Source organism: Oncorhynchus tshawytscha, linkage group LG07, assembly GCF_018296145.1.
Source record: "Oncorhynchus tshawytscha isolate Ot180627B linkage group LG07, Otsh_v2.0, whole genome shotgun sequence".
NCBI classification, from domain to species: Eukaryota; Metazoa; Chordata; class Actinopteri; order Salmoniformes; family Salmonidae; genus Oncorhynchus; species Oncorhynchus tshawytscha.
In genome coordinates this window covers 29,368,672-29,383,252 of record NC_056435.1, presented here as the reverse complement: position 1 = coordinate 29,383,252, position 14,581 = coordinate 29,368,672, and the positions used below count along the sequence as shown (strand labels likewise).

General features: G+C 42.9%; 1 protein-coding gene across 9 annotated transcripts in view; it reads right to left on the bottom strand.

The window, feature by feature from the left end:
* The window catches only part of LOC112254339 (band 4.1-like protein 1), a 125,064-nt gene that overhangs the window by 17,749 nt on the left and 92,734 nt on the right, over window positions 1–14,581 (bottom strand). For 5 of the 9 annotated variants that reach the window (XM_042324261.1, XM_042324265.1, XM_042324267.1 and 2 more), the window contains exons 7-15: window positions 10,646–10,864; window positions 10,060–10,147; window positions 9,768–9,920; window positions 8,511–8,608; window positions 6,886–7,061; window positions 6,462–6,700; window positions 5,781–5,816; window positions 5,071–5,103; window positions 2,934–3,083 (exon numbers count right to left, since the gene is read on the bottom strand). In XM_042324261.1, coding sequence (XP_042180195.1) covers window positions 2,934–3,083; window positions 5,071–5,103; window positions 5,781–5,816; window positions 6,462–6,700; window positions 6,886–7,061; window positions 8,511–8,608; window positions 9,768–9,920; window positions 10,060–10,147; window positions 10,646–10,864 — 1,192 coding nt within the window. The remainder of the gene's footprint in view (window positions 1–2,933; window positions 3,084–5,070; window positions 5,104–5,780; window positions 5,817–6,461; window positions 6,701–6,885; window positions 7,062–8,510; window positions 8,609–9,767; window positions 9,921–10,059; window positions 10,148–10,645; window positions 10,865–14,581) is intronic. The other 4 variants (XM_042324262.1, XM_042324263.1, XM_042324270.1 and 1 more) reach the window with 4 other exon arrangements.

Below are 14,581 nucleotides of genomic sequence, written 5' to 3'. Positions count from 1 at the left end.
CACAATGTGAAAGTGATCAAGGCGGCAGGGGCTTTTGCGTTCTGACACAAAGGGAATATTTGTAACTGTCAGGCAATCAAGGTGGGTAGACGATCGAGATGGTTGTTCCTCTAGGGCCTCATAATCTGAATATGTCCAGATTTTGCACATCTTCTCTTCAAGTTAATCGAGAGTCACTTTTCTACCATCTCTAAATAAACCGGGATTTTGCTACAAGTGAAGATCCGTCATCAATAAAGCGGTGAATTGGGAGCTTCGACAATGTGCGGGCCTTCTTGTTCTTTACTAGGTGTTCTTTGTAAGCCCAGCACCTATGTTTTTAAGGATGTGCATATGACCACAAACACCCACCTTTAATGATAAATGCAGGACATGATTTCAGTTTTTTCAAATTCAATATGTTCTTATGATCTAGACTGAACAGAAATATAAACACAACATGTAAAGTGATGGTCCCATGTTTCATGAGCTTAAATAAAAGATCCCAGAAATGTTCCATATGCACAAAAAGCTAATGAACATGAACATCCCTGTTAGTGAGCATTTCTCCTTTGCCAAGATAATCATTCCACCTGACAGGTGTGGCATATCAAGAAAAGTGTGCTGGGGACAATAAAAGACCACTCTAAACACAACACCATGCCACATATTCCGAAGGTTTTGAGGGAGTGTGCAATTGGCATGCTGACTGCAGGAATGTCCACCAGAGCTGTTGCCAGAGAATTGAATGTTTGTTTCTCTACTATAATGTTGTTTTAGAGAATTTGGCAGTAACCGGCCTGACAACCGCGGACCAAGTGTAACCACGCCAGCCCAGGACCTCGACTTCCGGCTTCTTTTGTGGGGAAAAACAAATTCTGATTGACTGGGCCTGGCTCCCAAATCGGTGAGCCTAGCTCCCAACTGGGTGGACCTACTGTATGCTCTCCCAGGCCCACCCATGGCTGAGCCTCTGCCCAGTCATGTGAAATGCATAGATTTGGGCCAAATGAATTTATTTCAATTGACTGATTTCCTTATATGAACTGTAACTCAGTAAAATTGTTGAAATAGTTGCATGTTGCGTTTATATTTTTGTTCCGTATATTTTAGCAGTACCATCACACTATCCAATAGATTGGGTCTGAGTCTGCAGCAGTATCTACAGTTGAAGTCAGAAGTTAACATACACTTAGGTTGGAGTCATTAAAACTCGTTTTTGAACCATCTCCACAAATTTCTTGTTAACAAAAAATAGTTTTGAGAAGTCGGTAGGACATCTATTTTGTGCATGACATAAGTCATTTTTCCAACAATTGTTTACAGACAGATTATTTTACTTATAATTCACTGTATCACAATTCCAGTGGGTCAGAAGTTTATATACACTAAGTTGACTGTACCTTTAAACAGCTTGGAAAATTCCAGAAAATTATGTCATGGCTTTAGAAGCTTCTGATAGGCTAATTGACATCATTTGAGTCAATTGGAGGTGTACCTGTGGATGTATTTCAAGGCCTTCCTTCAAACTCAGTACCTCTTTGCTTGACATCATGGGAACATCTAAAGAAATCAGCCAAGACCACAGAAAAAAAAGCACCCCCTGTGGGTGCAGGAGGGACTTGTGCAATTCACAAAATAGATGGCATCATGAGGCAGGAAAACTATGTGGATATATTGAAGCAACATCTCAAGACATCAGTCAGGAAATTAAAGCTTGGTCGCAAATGGGTCTTCCAAATGGACAATGACACCAAGCAATACTTCTAAAGATGTGGCCAAATGGCTTAAGGACAACAAAGTCAAGGTATTGGAATGACCATCACAAAGCCCTGACCTCAATCCTATAGAAGATTAGTGGGCAGAACTGAAAAAGCGTGTGCGAGCAAGGAGGCCTACAAACCTGACTCAGTTACACCAGCTCTGTCAGGAGGAATGGGCCAACATTCACCCAACTTATTGTGGGACGCTTGTGGAAGACTACCCGAAACATTTGACCCAAGTTCAACAATTTAACGGCAATGCTACTAAATACTAATTGAGTGCATGTAAACTTCTGACCCACTGGGAATGTGATGAAATAAATAAAAGCTGAAATAAATCACTCTACTATTAGTCTGACATTTCACATTCTTAAAATAAAGTGGTGATCCCAACTGATTTTTTCTAGAATTAAATGTCAGGAATTGTGAGTTTAAATGTATATGGCTAAGGTGTATGTAAACTTCAGACTTCAACTGTATCTACAATAAATAACCACCTACAATACCTTGAAGAATTTTTATTATCCTTAAAAGTAATTGTAAAAAAGACAGTTATTGGTTTCACATCGGACTGTAGATTATTCCAAAAGCACACAAACACCAGTACTGTCTGTTTCCCTATGAATAATGGAGAAAAACATGTTCTCCTGTGTTGACCTCCAAGCATACTGGGTTCTAGGAGAGTGAACTGTAAGAGGTGCTACAAAACTAACCTCAAGACTGGAATATCAACACTGTCGGTCATACACAGCCTATTTGTCAAACGCTAGGGCAGTTTCAACAGAAGTATTAAAAAGGTGCACTACGCAGAAACCATTTCCTGGTTGCTAAAATTATAATAGTTTCAGTTTACGTGACAAAACAAGCAAGTATAGTGTAGAGAACCATTGTACAATCTAAACCGCTGTGAAATATATTTTCCATAACCAAAAATATAATATTGTAGCTGATAAAACCGTAGCCGAAAGTACTTGCTTGTACTAAGAATGAAAGATCTAGAACTAACGTTTCTATGTGAATTTGGTCGGGGTCGCCCAAAAAGTGACATATTGCAGCTTTAAGGCATTATCGGTGATATATTCATGGCATACAGTAGAGAATCTGTACATAGGTTAAAGATTGTGAAATCTCTCAACCTCCACCCGTGCGCCAGTGGACCACTGGTCCTCACCACCCTTATCCCACACTCACAGCCTTCCTCTCGGGCGTGCCTCCTGGGGGCGTTCCTGACAGACGCTTCTCACGGTTCGTCAGCTTGCTGTTGGGTCCCCTCAGAGCTTTCTTCAGCTCATTGATACTGGCCTGGTGCTTCAATAAGACATCCTCCGACTTATCCAAAAACTGTATTGAATAAAAGGGGATAGATAATGATAATTAGAGAGGATTGGGAGAGAAGGAGAGAGAAATATACATTAGTTTGACATCTATATCAATTACCACATGTAGTAATCACACTGACACTCAATTCAATTGCATTATGACTTGATATGCATGGACAAGCGGAACGTGATCTGAAATAACACATCAAAGTGACATTAATATCGCAGGCAGCACACAAGAAAAGACACAGTGACTTAAACCAATGTGTCTTAATACTTAGTGATTCAGCACATGCATCAAGTGCATTGTTTGTGGGCTGTTATCGCATTGCTATTCTGTTCAGTAGTCTGTCTAAAGCCTGTTAGGGAGGCTGCGAATTTTCGCAGCTTTTTGTTAAAACTCGCGCAAAATTTCAACGTCCTGCTACTCATGCCAGGAATATAGTATATGCATATGATTAGTATGTGTGGATAGAAAACACTCTGAAGTTTATAAAACTGGTTAAATCATGTCTGTGACTATAACAGCACGTGTTTAGCAGGCAAAATCCCAAGGAAAACTGTTCACAAAAAAATATCCATCCGCCAGTCTCTGGATTGTCTATGGCAAGGGAAAATAGATAGCGACCAGTTTGCAATGCCTACAGCTTCCACACGATGTCGCCAGTACTGGCATTTAGATTGAAGTTAATCCTTGGTCAGATGAGAAATAGGCACTTCCTGTTATCGACTACACAGGCGGAAGTTTGGAGAGAGAGAAAATGGAGCATCATTTCAAAACGTGCTGCTATTGAATACAGATCGCCCCGTGATCAATTTGATCGATTATTAACGTTTACTAATACCTAAAGTTGGATTACAAAAGTAGTTTGAAGTGTTTTGTCAAAGTTTATAGGCAACTTTTTAATTTAAAAAAATGAAGTTGCGTTTTGGAACGGTGCTTTTCCATGGATCAGACGGGCTTCATAAATGGACATCTTGGGTATACATGGACAGATTTAATCGAAAAAAAGACCCAATTGTGATGTTTATGGGACATATAGGAGTGCCAACAAAGAAGCTCGTCAAAGGTAATGAATGTTTTATATTTTATTTCTATTTGCTACGCAAATTATTCTATCAGATAATAGTTTCTCATGCTTTCGCCGAAAAGCATTTTAAAAATCTGACATGTTGGCTAGATTCACAACGAGTGTAGCTTTAATTGAGTACCCTGCATGTGTGTTTTAATGAAAGTTTGAGTTGTATCGAGTACTATTAGTTGTCACTCTGAAATTTCCGCTGATGTTGATCCCTGTACAGGGACAGCAGCCGTAATGAACATAGCATTTGGGATGCTATTAAGACCCACGGAAATAAAATTATTATCTGACTTTTTGGATTGTTTATTAAGATGAAACACAAAATTAAAACTGAGTGCCCTAATAAATCTTCTTAGTGACTAGCTAGCTAGTCTACTTTTGCCCAATATTCATTTTCATTGACTGTATCTGCCTATCAATTGAAGGCTGACTTAAGTGAATGCTGTTAATTCATATGAAGGCTGGTTGCATCTCCATGCAACAATAGGGCCATCACATTAATGCTACAGGCACCTGGAGAGAAAATGGAGCTTCAGTGCAATTTCTCCCCTAGTCCTAGTCATACATTGCAGTGTTCCATGATGTTCAATACTCTGCAAATAGTATCATGAGATATTGGTAGATACCACATGTTCAGTTGAGGGGGTCACAAAGCACTGGGACAGAACCTGGGTTGAAATCAATTCCATCTGAATTCCAGTCAATTACAGAGCTGATTTTAACTGCTGAAGAAATGAAGGAAAAAGGAAACCGCACACTGCTCTTGATAGTATCACTGATATTTAATAAGCTTACGTATCGGCCTTTCGGCCTTCGTCAGAGCTTTTGTCAGAACTGCTGAAGAAATGCAATGTCCAATTGAATAGACAGGAATAGACCTGGAACAGACTCCAACTCTGGATAGATCATCAGCACAATGAGCTGTACCTCCTTGTGTCGAGGGGTTGTCTCCTGGTCCAACTGAGAGGGCAGAGTTGGGGCAGGAGCAGGGACAGGGACGGGGGCATGTGGAGTGGGGGAGGGGGAGTGGGGGAGGATGCAGAGACAGAGAGGAAGAGCAGAGATGGTGAGTCAAGGAGGTCAGGCAGGCAGACAGACAGGGAGACTGAGCAACCCGGACAGGACACAAGACAGCAGCAGCCACAAACACACAGAAGCACAAACCAGGAACACGAACGTACACAACCATGCAGGCTGACTTAAGATTTTCACATTGAATTGCCTGTAAGATCCTTGTAGTTAGGCTCTTGCTCTGATAGTTGAATGATCATTGGGGAACTTTGTCATGTCTATTTGATATGAGCAGCACCTCATGCAAAAAAAATTGACAAAAATTCTACCCCCGAAGCACTATTTAACAACTACAAATACAGCTGTACCAAAACCGTAGTTCATTCTAGAAGGAAATAAAATATTGCATTACCAGCATAAAATGAAGGCTTTGCAGCTTAAATGTAATACTTTGGGTGCAAACAAATATAACATGGTGCAGAAGATTACTCACTGTCGGTCAACCACTGCTAGTTTAACAGGAATATGTGGGATTACTAAACAACAAGACAGGTAGGCAAAGAACAATCTCACTGACCGACAGACAGACTAACAGAGAGACAGACAGGGCACAAGACACCAAATACCTCCTGTATATTGTCAAGTGGGGACCCAGCATCCTCCTTTTGCCAGCGAGGGTTAAAGAGAGAGAGAGCATGTTAGTGAATGACAGGGAGAGAGAGCAAGGAAGAACAGCAGCAGGAGAGGTTAAGTCGGCTTGACATCATGAGAGAGAAGTGAAGGATCGACACGACAGTTAGTGGGGATAGTGAGCCATAACGGTTAGCCTATAAGCCACTGAGTGGCAGCAGAGTTAGTTCTGACAAATCTTTAACTTTTTAAACCCCAGCAGGGAACGTCACAGCGACCCCAAAAAAGTTCCAGCGGTACACTCCTGCACCCTTGCAGTCACGACCATCTGCCCTGAGACATACAGATCCACCCTGACAAAAACATGATCTCCACACAAGTAGTGTGACTCTCTAAGCTTCCATACAGATGCAGGATCCTAATTTGATCACCCTGTTACAGGAGAACTTTCCTGCATTGCAAGTGGGGACAAGTAGGCTGAGCCTGGGTCAACAGATCTGTTTGTGCTTTATCCAACTCCTATGTCATGTAGCCTAAGGAATGTTAGAGGAGTTGGCTAAAACATATAGATCTGTCAACCATGCGAGGTTGGGCCATTTACCCTCTGAACCAGATATGACAACCGCGGTATCATAAATCTACCCTATCAACCCTTCCTCCCATCCGCCTAACAGTACCTTGATCTCCTTCTTCTTGCTGGGGGTGGTGACACCCGCCTCCTCTTGGTCCTGGTCTTCCTCAGGATCCCGTTCCTCATCCTGATCCTCCTCATGGTCCTGCTCCAGACTGGGTGGTTCCAGTTCAGTCTCCTGTTCGTCCCCTGAGGGGCTGTGGAGGTTGGGGTGTTCACTGACACAGCGCCGGGACAGACCATCCTGGTTCTCACACATGGCCGACACTGGCCGGGAGAACTCTGCTGGTTAGACAAAGGCACAGTGGGACTGTTTTATTTTTTTACAGGGGAACAATCCAGCACTAGATATATATACATAGCCGCTTCTAAAAAATATCCCATAGCCACTGATATTTCATAATATAATTCACTTTGAATAATTGTCACTTGTGTGAGTAGCCTTTGAGGAACACAACCATGGTGCCTACCTCCATCCAGACTGCGGGACAGCAGGTACCTCTTGCTGGTGGATCGTTCAAAGTGTGGCGCGGGCCGGTCTATAAGAGCACTGGCCTGCCGGGTCTGGGCCTGTGTTCGCCCACTGTAGCGGAACTTCGAGCCCATCACCAGGAAGCCCTTAGGAGGAGGCTCTGGAGACACTAACCTGGAGATGTTATAGTCCACAGACAGAGAGGAATTTGTCAGCCCTAATTCTGGAGACTTTAACCTGGAGAATCCAGATTCAGGAACATCTTCATTGTCTGATTGCGGTTGTAATGGTAAAAAAAAAAAAAAAAAAGGGTTAAATTAAAAATACTGGTGAAAGAGAAATTCACCATCCTTGCTTTACAGCAATACAATTAAGAGAAATGCCAGATATAAGTATGAGAGTAATTACTGGATGTAGTAGACGGCTTTGTAAAATGCTGAGAACTTTGGACTTGTGTTAGAGCAACAGGACCTGTTTGAACACATTGCTCAATTCAGTGGTTCCTAAACTCGGTCCAGTTTTAAACGTACTCTTGAAAGATGTAATAGTAGAATGCACAAGGTCCAATTTCAAAATTGGGAAGTGCATCATCAGGTCCTCTTGTCACGTTAGTCAGAGCTATTTATAATTTGTCAGAAATGTCCAGATCAACTAACCCATGTCAGCTAGGTTTTTTTGCACATAGATTTTCAGACTTTCAGTCCCTCAAAATATTACACAAATACATATCGGACATGGCTAAATGTATAGGATTGCAAGAAAATTTGCTTTAAAAACTGCAAACTTTTCCATGCAACCCATGACCAAATGTGTTGTATTGCAGGAAATAAGAATTTAAACCTGCAAAATTCTCCCCACCAACAAAAGGGCTGTGAACAGTTTGCATCATGAACAGTGCTTGTGCCCGTAGAAAAAGGCATCGCGCATGAGCACGCCCAGGATGTTCCCCAACGCTGGAAGGAGGGCCCCTAATGAGAAAGTTCAGGAACCCTTGCTCTTACCTTTGTTTGCTATTTAACTAGGCAAGTCAGTTAAGAACAAATTCTTATTTACAATGACAGCCTACTGGGGAACAGTCATTCAACTGCCTTGTTCAGGGGCAGAAAAACAGATTATTACCTTGTCAGCTCGGGGATTTGATCCAGCACCCTTTCGGTTACTGGCCAAACACTCTAACCACTAGGCTACCTGGTGTCTTACTACCCTTGCAGTGAATTTCTCAAAACCCGAGGCAGCACAGGCAGAGAAACACCAGAGACACAAGTTGTAACATGAAGACGAAGACACAAAACAGAGAAGGAAACACCTCAAGCCTAACTGTAGTGCTAGCTGCTGTGGAACAAAAACGCTGCTGTGGATGATGCCTACAGGGAGAAAGAGCCCTGATCAAAGCTGTGCTCTAATCACTCCTGAGCTTCCCCGGCAGTGGGATAGCAGGTGCTGGAAGCGGCTGGGGAAAAAGCTATAGAGAGATGGGAACACGATTGAAGTGAGTGGTGTTTGGTTATATTTGGCTGCCTAAAGATCAAGAGGATCTAAGGAGAAATGGCTTGCATGGGGTAACGTAACAGAGGTACAAGAGGGCTACAAGTGAGGGGATTAGATACCTGAAGTTGCTCTTACCTGAAGAAGGTGTGGTGCTCGATGCAGACCTTCCATAGTCTCTTAGCTGCCCGGTGGTTGGGAAGCTTGAAGCCAATAGTGCTCTCAAACTGCTCATACTGGTTTGTGAGAGAGAGATAGAGGGAGAGGGGAAGACCGAAAGGAAGGGAAGGAGGGAAAAGAGAGAGGAGCAGGTGTTTCTTGGGGTTACATTTACTGCATGAATGCATCATGTTCCATTCCATATGAGGAAGAGACTGCAGTTTTGTATGACATGATACATTCTTAAAAAACAACTTTGTAATGCATAGTCACTTTATTTCATATTCCAAACTGTCACAATTTGAAGTTCTATGCTTTTCAGATAGATTTGCTGGATCACTCAGGACATGAAACAAGCTCTAAGCAAACAGACAGTGTGAAACTGTTCACTTCTGTAAACCCACAGACACCTGTTCCAAAGCCAAACGGCTGACAAGCAGGGTTAAAACTCCCAAGTATGGACACTAGTAATCTGTTCTCCCTGAAATTCCAGCCCTGTAACCACCAGACAGATTCCTGCGCTGAGCCGAGCAAACGGCTAAGAAACGACAATTTTCAAACAGTGGAGACAAACATGAGGGTAGCGTTTCAATTTTCATGACTATATTTATACTTTTCATCCCTCTATTCTGGGTGCTGCTGCAGCTGCACTGGCAGTGTTAAAGGCTCTCTTTATCCTGCTCTTCCACAGGCTCACTGTGGGCCTCTTGTCACTTTAGCAGCCCTGGCCAGACAGCCTGTCACACTGGGCAGAGCATCTGAGCTGCGTCTGAGCTCAGTAGGCTGCAGAGGTTGAGGCTGCAGTGCAGCAAAGAACTGAATAGAGACTGGGCGAGAAAGGCAGGCTATAGAATCTAAGCCTGTGGAGCAGCTAAATTAGGGGGAACTAAATATTTTCCAGTCCTCTGGTCAGTCGAACTGACCACACATCCGTTTCCTCACAATCTTTAGCTGGACGTATTCCCAGTTATAACAGAAATTATGGGGTGCATACTGCATAAATGCTCATGTTTCATGTTCATTTTGAAAGGGGCTAAGACTTGATCTACACTCAGATGAGAACCCTTTGAAGAACCCTTGTTGGTTCCAGGTAGAACCCTTTTAGTTTCAAGTAGAACCGTTTTATGTTCCATGTAGAACCCTTTCTAACTGGAACCTAAAATTATTCTCTATGGGCACAGCCAAAGCTTTTTTTCTAAGAATGTACAGAGAAGCCACTAACTTGGTTCAGCTTACCTCTCCAGGCCGGATCTTGATGTAGAAGTTGCTCCTCTTGTAGGAGATCTTAAGGATCTTTGGCCAGGCGAAGCGGTTGATCCTCAGGCGGTCGCGGTAGATCAGGAGCCCGTTGGCACACACGCCCAGCATGATGTCAATCCCTTCTGAATCCTGGAGCAGCCAAAGACAAGCATGGCAGAGGGAAGGAGAGGAAACATTCAAGTAATAAAGTAATATGTTGGTAAAATAAATAATCCTGCACATTCACATAGAAATTTAGACTAACAACATGTCATATGTAACAGCATACCTTGGCATGATGAAGGTCCACCCCATACATGGATAGCTTCTTAGCATTTTCCAGGAAGTTGATTTCTGCGTCAGCTGGAGTCATACCCCTGAAACCAAAAATGGGAGAACGGGAGAACCAATTGAATACTCAAAATGGTAAGAGTGATATTTTCAATCCCATGTCTCTCCCTCCACCTTTCTACCATAACTCCTTGGGCAAGAGCCAAGTGTAGGGGCCATGCCAGGAAAGGGATGGGGGAGACCCTGAGACTTGGGAAGTATTGACAGTGTTGGCAAGGCCCATTGTATACAGCCATGACAGACCAGGGCAATGTGGTGGCATCTGTCAACATATGTATGGTATGTTGTTGGACACTGTCTGAGCAAAGGTTCATCAGCAGGCTCCAATGGTTCCATATGAATGGGAGATGTAACTAAAATGGATTTACTATAAAAAATGATGAACTGAACTGAAATAAACCTAACTGGGCCTAGAGATTTCTCTGACCATGTGACCTGACCAGGAAAACCTACAAGACCCTAGTCATGGCCCTATCATTTTCTGGTGGTCAGATTATACTCTTGGACATAACCGTACGTCCTACCTGTAGTTACGATGGAGCTCCATGACCCTCTCCTCCAGCTCTCGTGTCTGATTGGGTGCGAAGCGGAAGTCGCTGACGTAGTCGGGGCCATGGTCGTCGGTGTCATAGTCTCCCAGCTCGGCCTGCACGGCGTAGGAACCCAGCAGGGCATGGGTCACGAAGGAACAGGGCAGACGGCCTGACAACATGTCATCTCTCAGCTGCAGACACAGGTAGTACCTGTGAAGGAGCGGGAGACGTTAAAAAAGGCCATAGCTCCAACAAGAATGCTGAGGAGTTAATCCATAACAGTCAGTGGAATTCCAAATGTAGCTAATCCTTCTAAGTAGAGTGGGATTTTGAACTATTTGACAGCTGTGAAATATGCACTGAAATGATTACAACTGTACAAAGTCTTTCAACACAAACTTTTGTTATTTGACAGCGATATTTTAATGTGCAAACCGACACTGTAAGTATGAGAGAATGCATGCTGCGAGCTTATACAGTGCATTCGGAAAGTATTCAGAACCCTTCACTTTTTCCACATTTGTTTACGTTACAGCCTTATTCTAAAATGGATTAAATAAATGTTTTCCTCAATCTAAACACAATACCCCATTATGACAAAGCAAAAACAGTCTTTAGAAAAAAACTGAAATACCTTACTTACATAAGTATTCAAACCCTGTGCTATGAGACTTGAGCTCAGGTGCATCCTGTTTCCATTGATCACAACTTGATTGGAGACCACCTGTGGTAAATTCAATTGATTGGACATGATTTGGAAAGGCACACCTGTCTATATAAATCTCACAGTTGACAGTGCATGTCAGAGGAAATACCAAGCCATGAGGCTGAAGGAATTGTCCGTTGAGCTCCGAAACAGGATTTTGTTGAGGCACAGATCTGAGGAAGGGTAGCAAAACATTTCTGCAGCATTGAAGTTCCTGAAGAACACAGTGGCCTCCCTCATTCTTAAATGGAAGAAATTTGGAACCACCAAGATTCTTCCTAGAGCTGGCCGCCCGGCCAAACTGAGCAATCGGGGGAGTAGGGCCTTGGTCAGGGAGGTGACCAAGAACCCGATAGTCACTCTGACAGAGCTCCAGAGTTCCTCTGTGGAGATAGGAGCATCTTCTAGAAGGACAACCATCTCTGCAGCATTCCACCAATCAGGCCTTTATGGTAAAGTGGTCAGACGGAAACCACTCCTCAGTAAAAGGCACATGACAGCACACTTGGAATTTGCCAAAAGGCCCCTAAAGGACTCTCAGATCATGAGAAACAAGATTCTTTGGTCTGATGAAACCAAGATTGAACTCTTTGGCCTGAATGCCAAGCATCACGTCTGGAGGAAACAAGGCACCACTCATCACCTGGCCAATACCATCCCTACGGTGAAGCATGGGGGTGGCATTATCATGCTGCAGGGATGTTTTTCAGTGGCAGAGACTGGGAGACTAGTCAGGATCGAGGTAAAGATGACCGGAGCAAAGTGCAGAGAGATCCTTGATGAAAACCTGCTCCAGAGCACTCAGGACCGCAGACTGGGGCGAAGGTTCACCTTCCAATAGGACAAAGACCCAAAGCACACAGTCAAGACAATGCAGGAGTGGCTTCGGGACAAGTCTCTGAATGTCCTTGAGTGGGCCAGCCGGAGTCCGGTCTTGACCTGAAAATAGCTGTGCAGCAACGCTCCCCATCCAACCTGACAGAGCTTGAGAGGATCTGCAGAGAAGAATGGGATAAACTCCCCAAATACAGGTGTGCAAGCTTGTAGCGTCATACCCAAGAAGACTCGAGGCTGTAATCGCTGGCAAAGGTGCTTCAACAAAGTACTGAGTAAAGGGTCTGAATTGAAGAACAATTAAATCCATTTTAGAATAAGGCTGTAACGTAACAAAAGGTGAAGGGGTGTGTGTGTGTGTGTGTGTGTGTGTGTGTGTGTGTGTGTGTGTGTGTGTGTGTGTGTGTGTGTGTGTGTGTGTGTGTATACTTTATATAGGGCCCTATTAAATCTGTATTATTAGTAGCCTTAATCCGTTTTACCAAATTTCATTTTCTGCATTTTGTTTTTCCAGGTTTCCGCCCCCACCATCATCGCTAACGACTACACAAAGTGGTCGGCACCCACACCACAGATACACAGACGGGGAATTCTCGATGCCTCTTCAGAAAGTCGCACGAAATACGAATACTGATGCATTCTGTTCATGTCTAATGATGAACTTAGGCTAATTAATTACTTTTCAATACATTTAGTTGATTCCTACTAAGTGCAATAATTGTTGAATTTTGTTTGGTCACACTTTATTTTTGTACATACTCTACAGATGGTCACAACATCAACAAACCATCTGTTGATAAGCAACTGCTTGCTGAGGTTACAGCTAGATTTAGGGCAATGTTTAGGCTCCTGAACAGCTTCTACCCCTAAGTCATAAGACTGCTGAACAGTTAATCAAATGGCTACCCATACCATTTGACCTTTTTTTTGCATGGACTCTCTTGCACTGACTCTCCATATTCACTGGACTCTACCCACACACTGACACCTTTTTACAATGTCACTCCAACACACACACACACATGCATATTGACGCTGATACTACTCTGTTTATTATCTATCTTGATTGCCTAGACACTTTTGCCCCTGCCTACATGTACATATTACCTCAACTACCTCGTACCCCTGCACATTGACTCGGTACCGGTACTCCTTGAATATAGCATTTATTATTGTTATTTATTGTGTTACTAATTTATTTGTATTATTTGAACATGTTCTTACTTGTTTAACTCTGTATTGTTGGGAAAGGGCTTGTATGTAAGCATTTCACAGTAAAGCCTACACCGGTTGTATTCAGTGCATGTGACAAATACAGTTTGATTGATGTTAAGAATAAGGGTTAAGTTTAGGGTTAGGATAAGGTTTAAGGTTGGAAGAAGTTAATTGAAATGTTACGGATAGTCTGTAGAGCAACTACAGATGGACTATCCAAATATAGTGTTATCTGGATTCCGTGATTCTGGCTATACTCGACCCTGCTCTTCTGGTGTCCACAGATGCATCAGATTATGACTTGGGTGGTGTGCAAATACATCCAGACGGAACAGAACGGACAGTTCTGCATCCCGTTCCTTCTCCTCAGTTGAGCGGAAATACACTATGGTAGAAAAGGAAACGCTTACTTGTGTGTGGTCAGTTGAGCCGTAGCGAACGTTCCTGTGGGGTACACCTTTTATCCTACGAACTGATCATCAAGCCTTTTCTACCCGTATTAGCAGTGGTGTAAAGTACTTAACTTCTTGGATATAGGGGGCGCTCTTTTAATTTATGGATAAAAAAACGTGCCCGTTTTAAGCGCAATATTTTGTCACGAAAAATGCTCGACTATGCATATAATTGGCAGCTTTGGAAAGAAAACACTCTAAGGTTTCCAAAACTGCAAAGATATTATCTGTGAGTGCCACAGAACTCATGCTACAGGAAAAACCAAGATGAAACTTCAACCAGGAAATGGGCAGAATTTTTGAAGCTCTGTTTCCCATTGTCTCCTTATATGGCTGTGAATGAGCCTGCCCTTTCTATCGTTTCTCCAAGGCGTCTGCAGCATTGTGACATTTGTAGGCATATCATTGGAAGATTGGCCATAAGAGACTACATTTACCAGGGGTCCGCCCGGTGTCCTTTGTCTAAATTGGTGCGTAATCTACAAGCTGCACGCAGTCATCCAGTGATTGAGAGGAGGGCGGAGGCTTTCAACGAACGATATATCATGAAGACATATGTGAAACACCTTGAGGATTGATTCTAAACAACGTTTACCATGTTTCAGTCGATATTATGGAGTTAATTTGGAAAAAAGTTCTGCGTTTTGAAGACTGAATTTTCGTTTTTTTTTAGTAGCCAAACATGACGCACCAAACGGAGCAATTTCTCCTAAACAAATA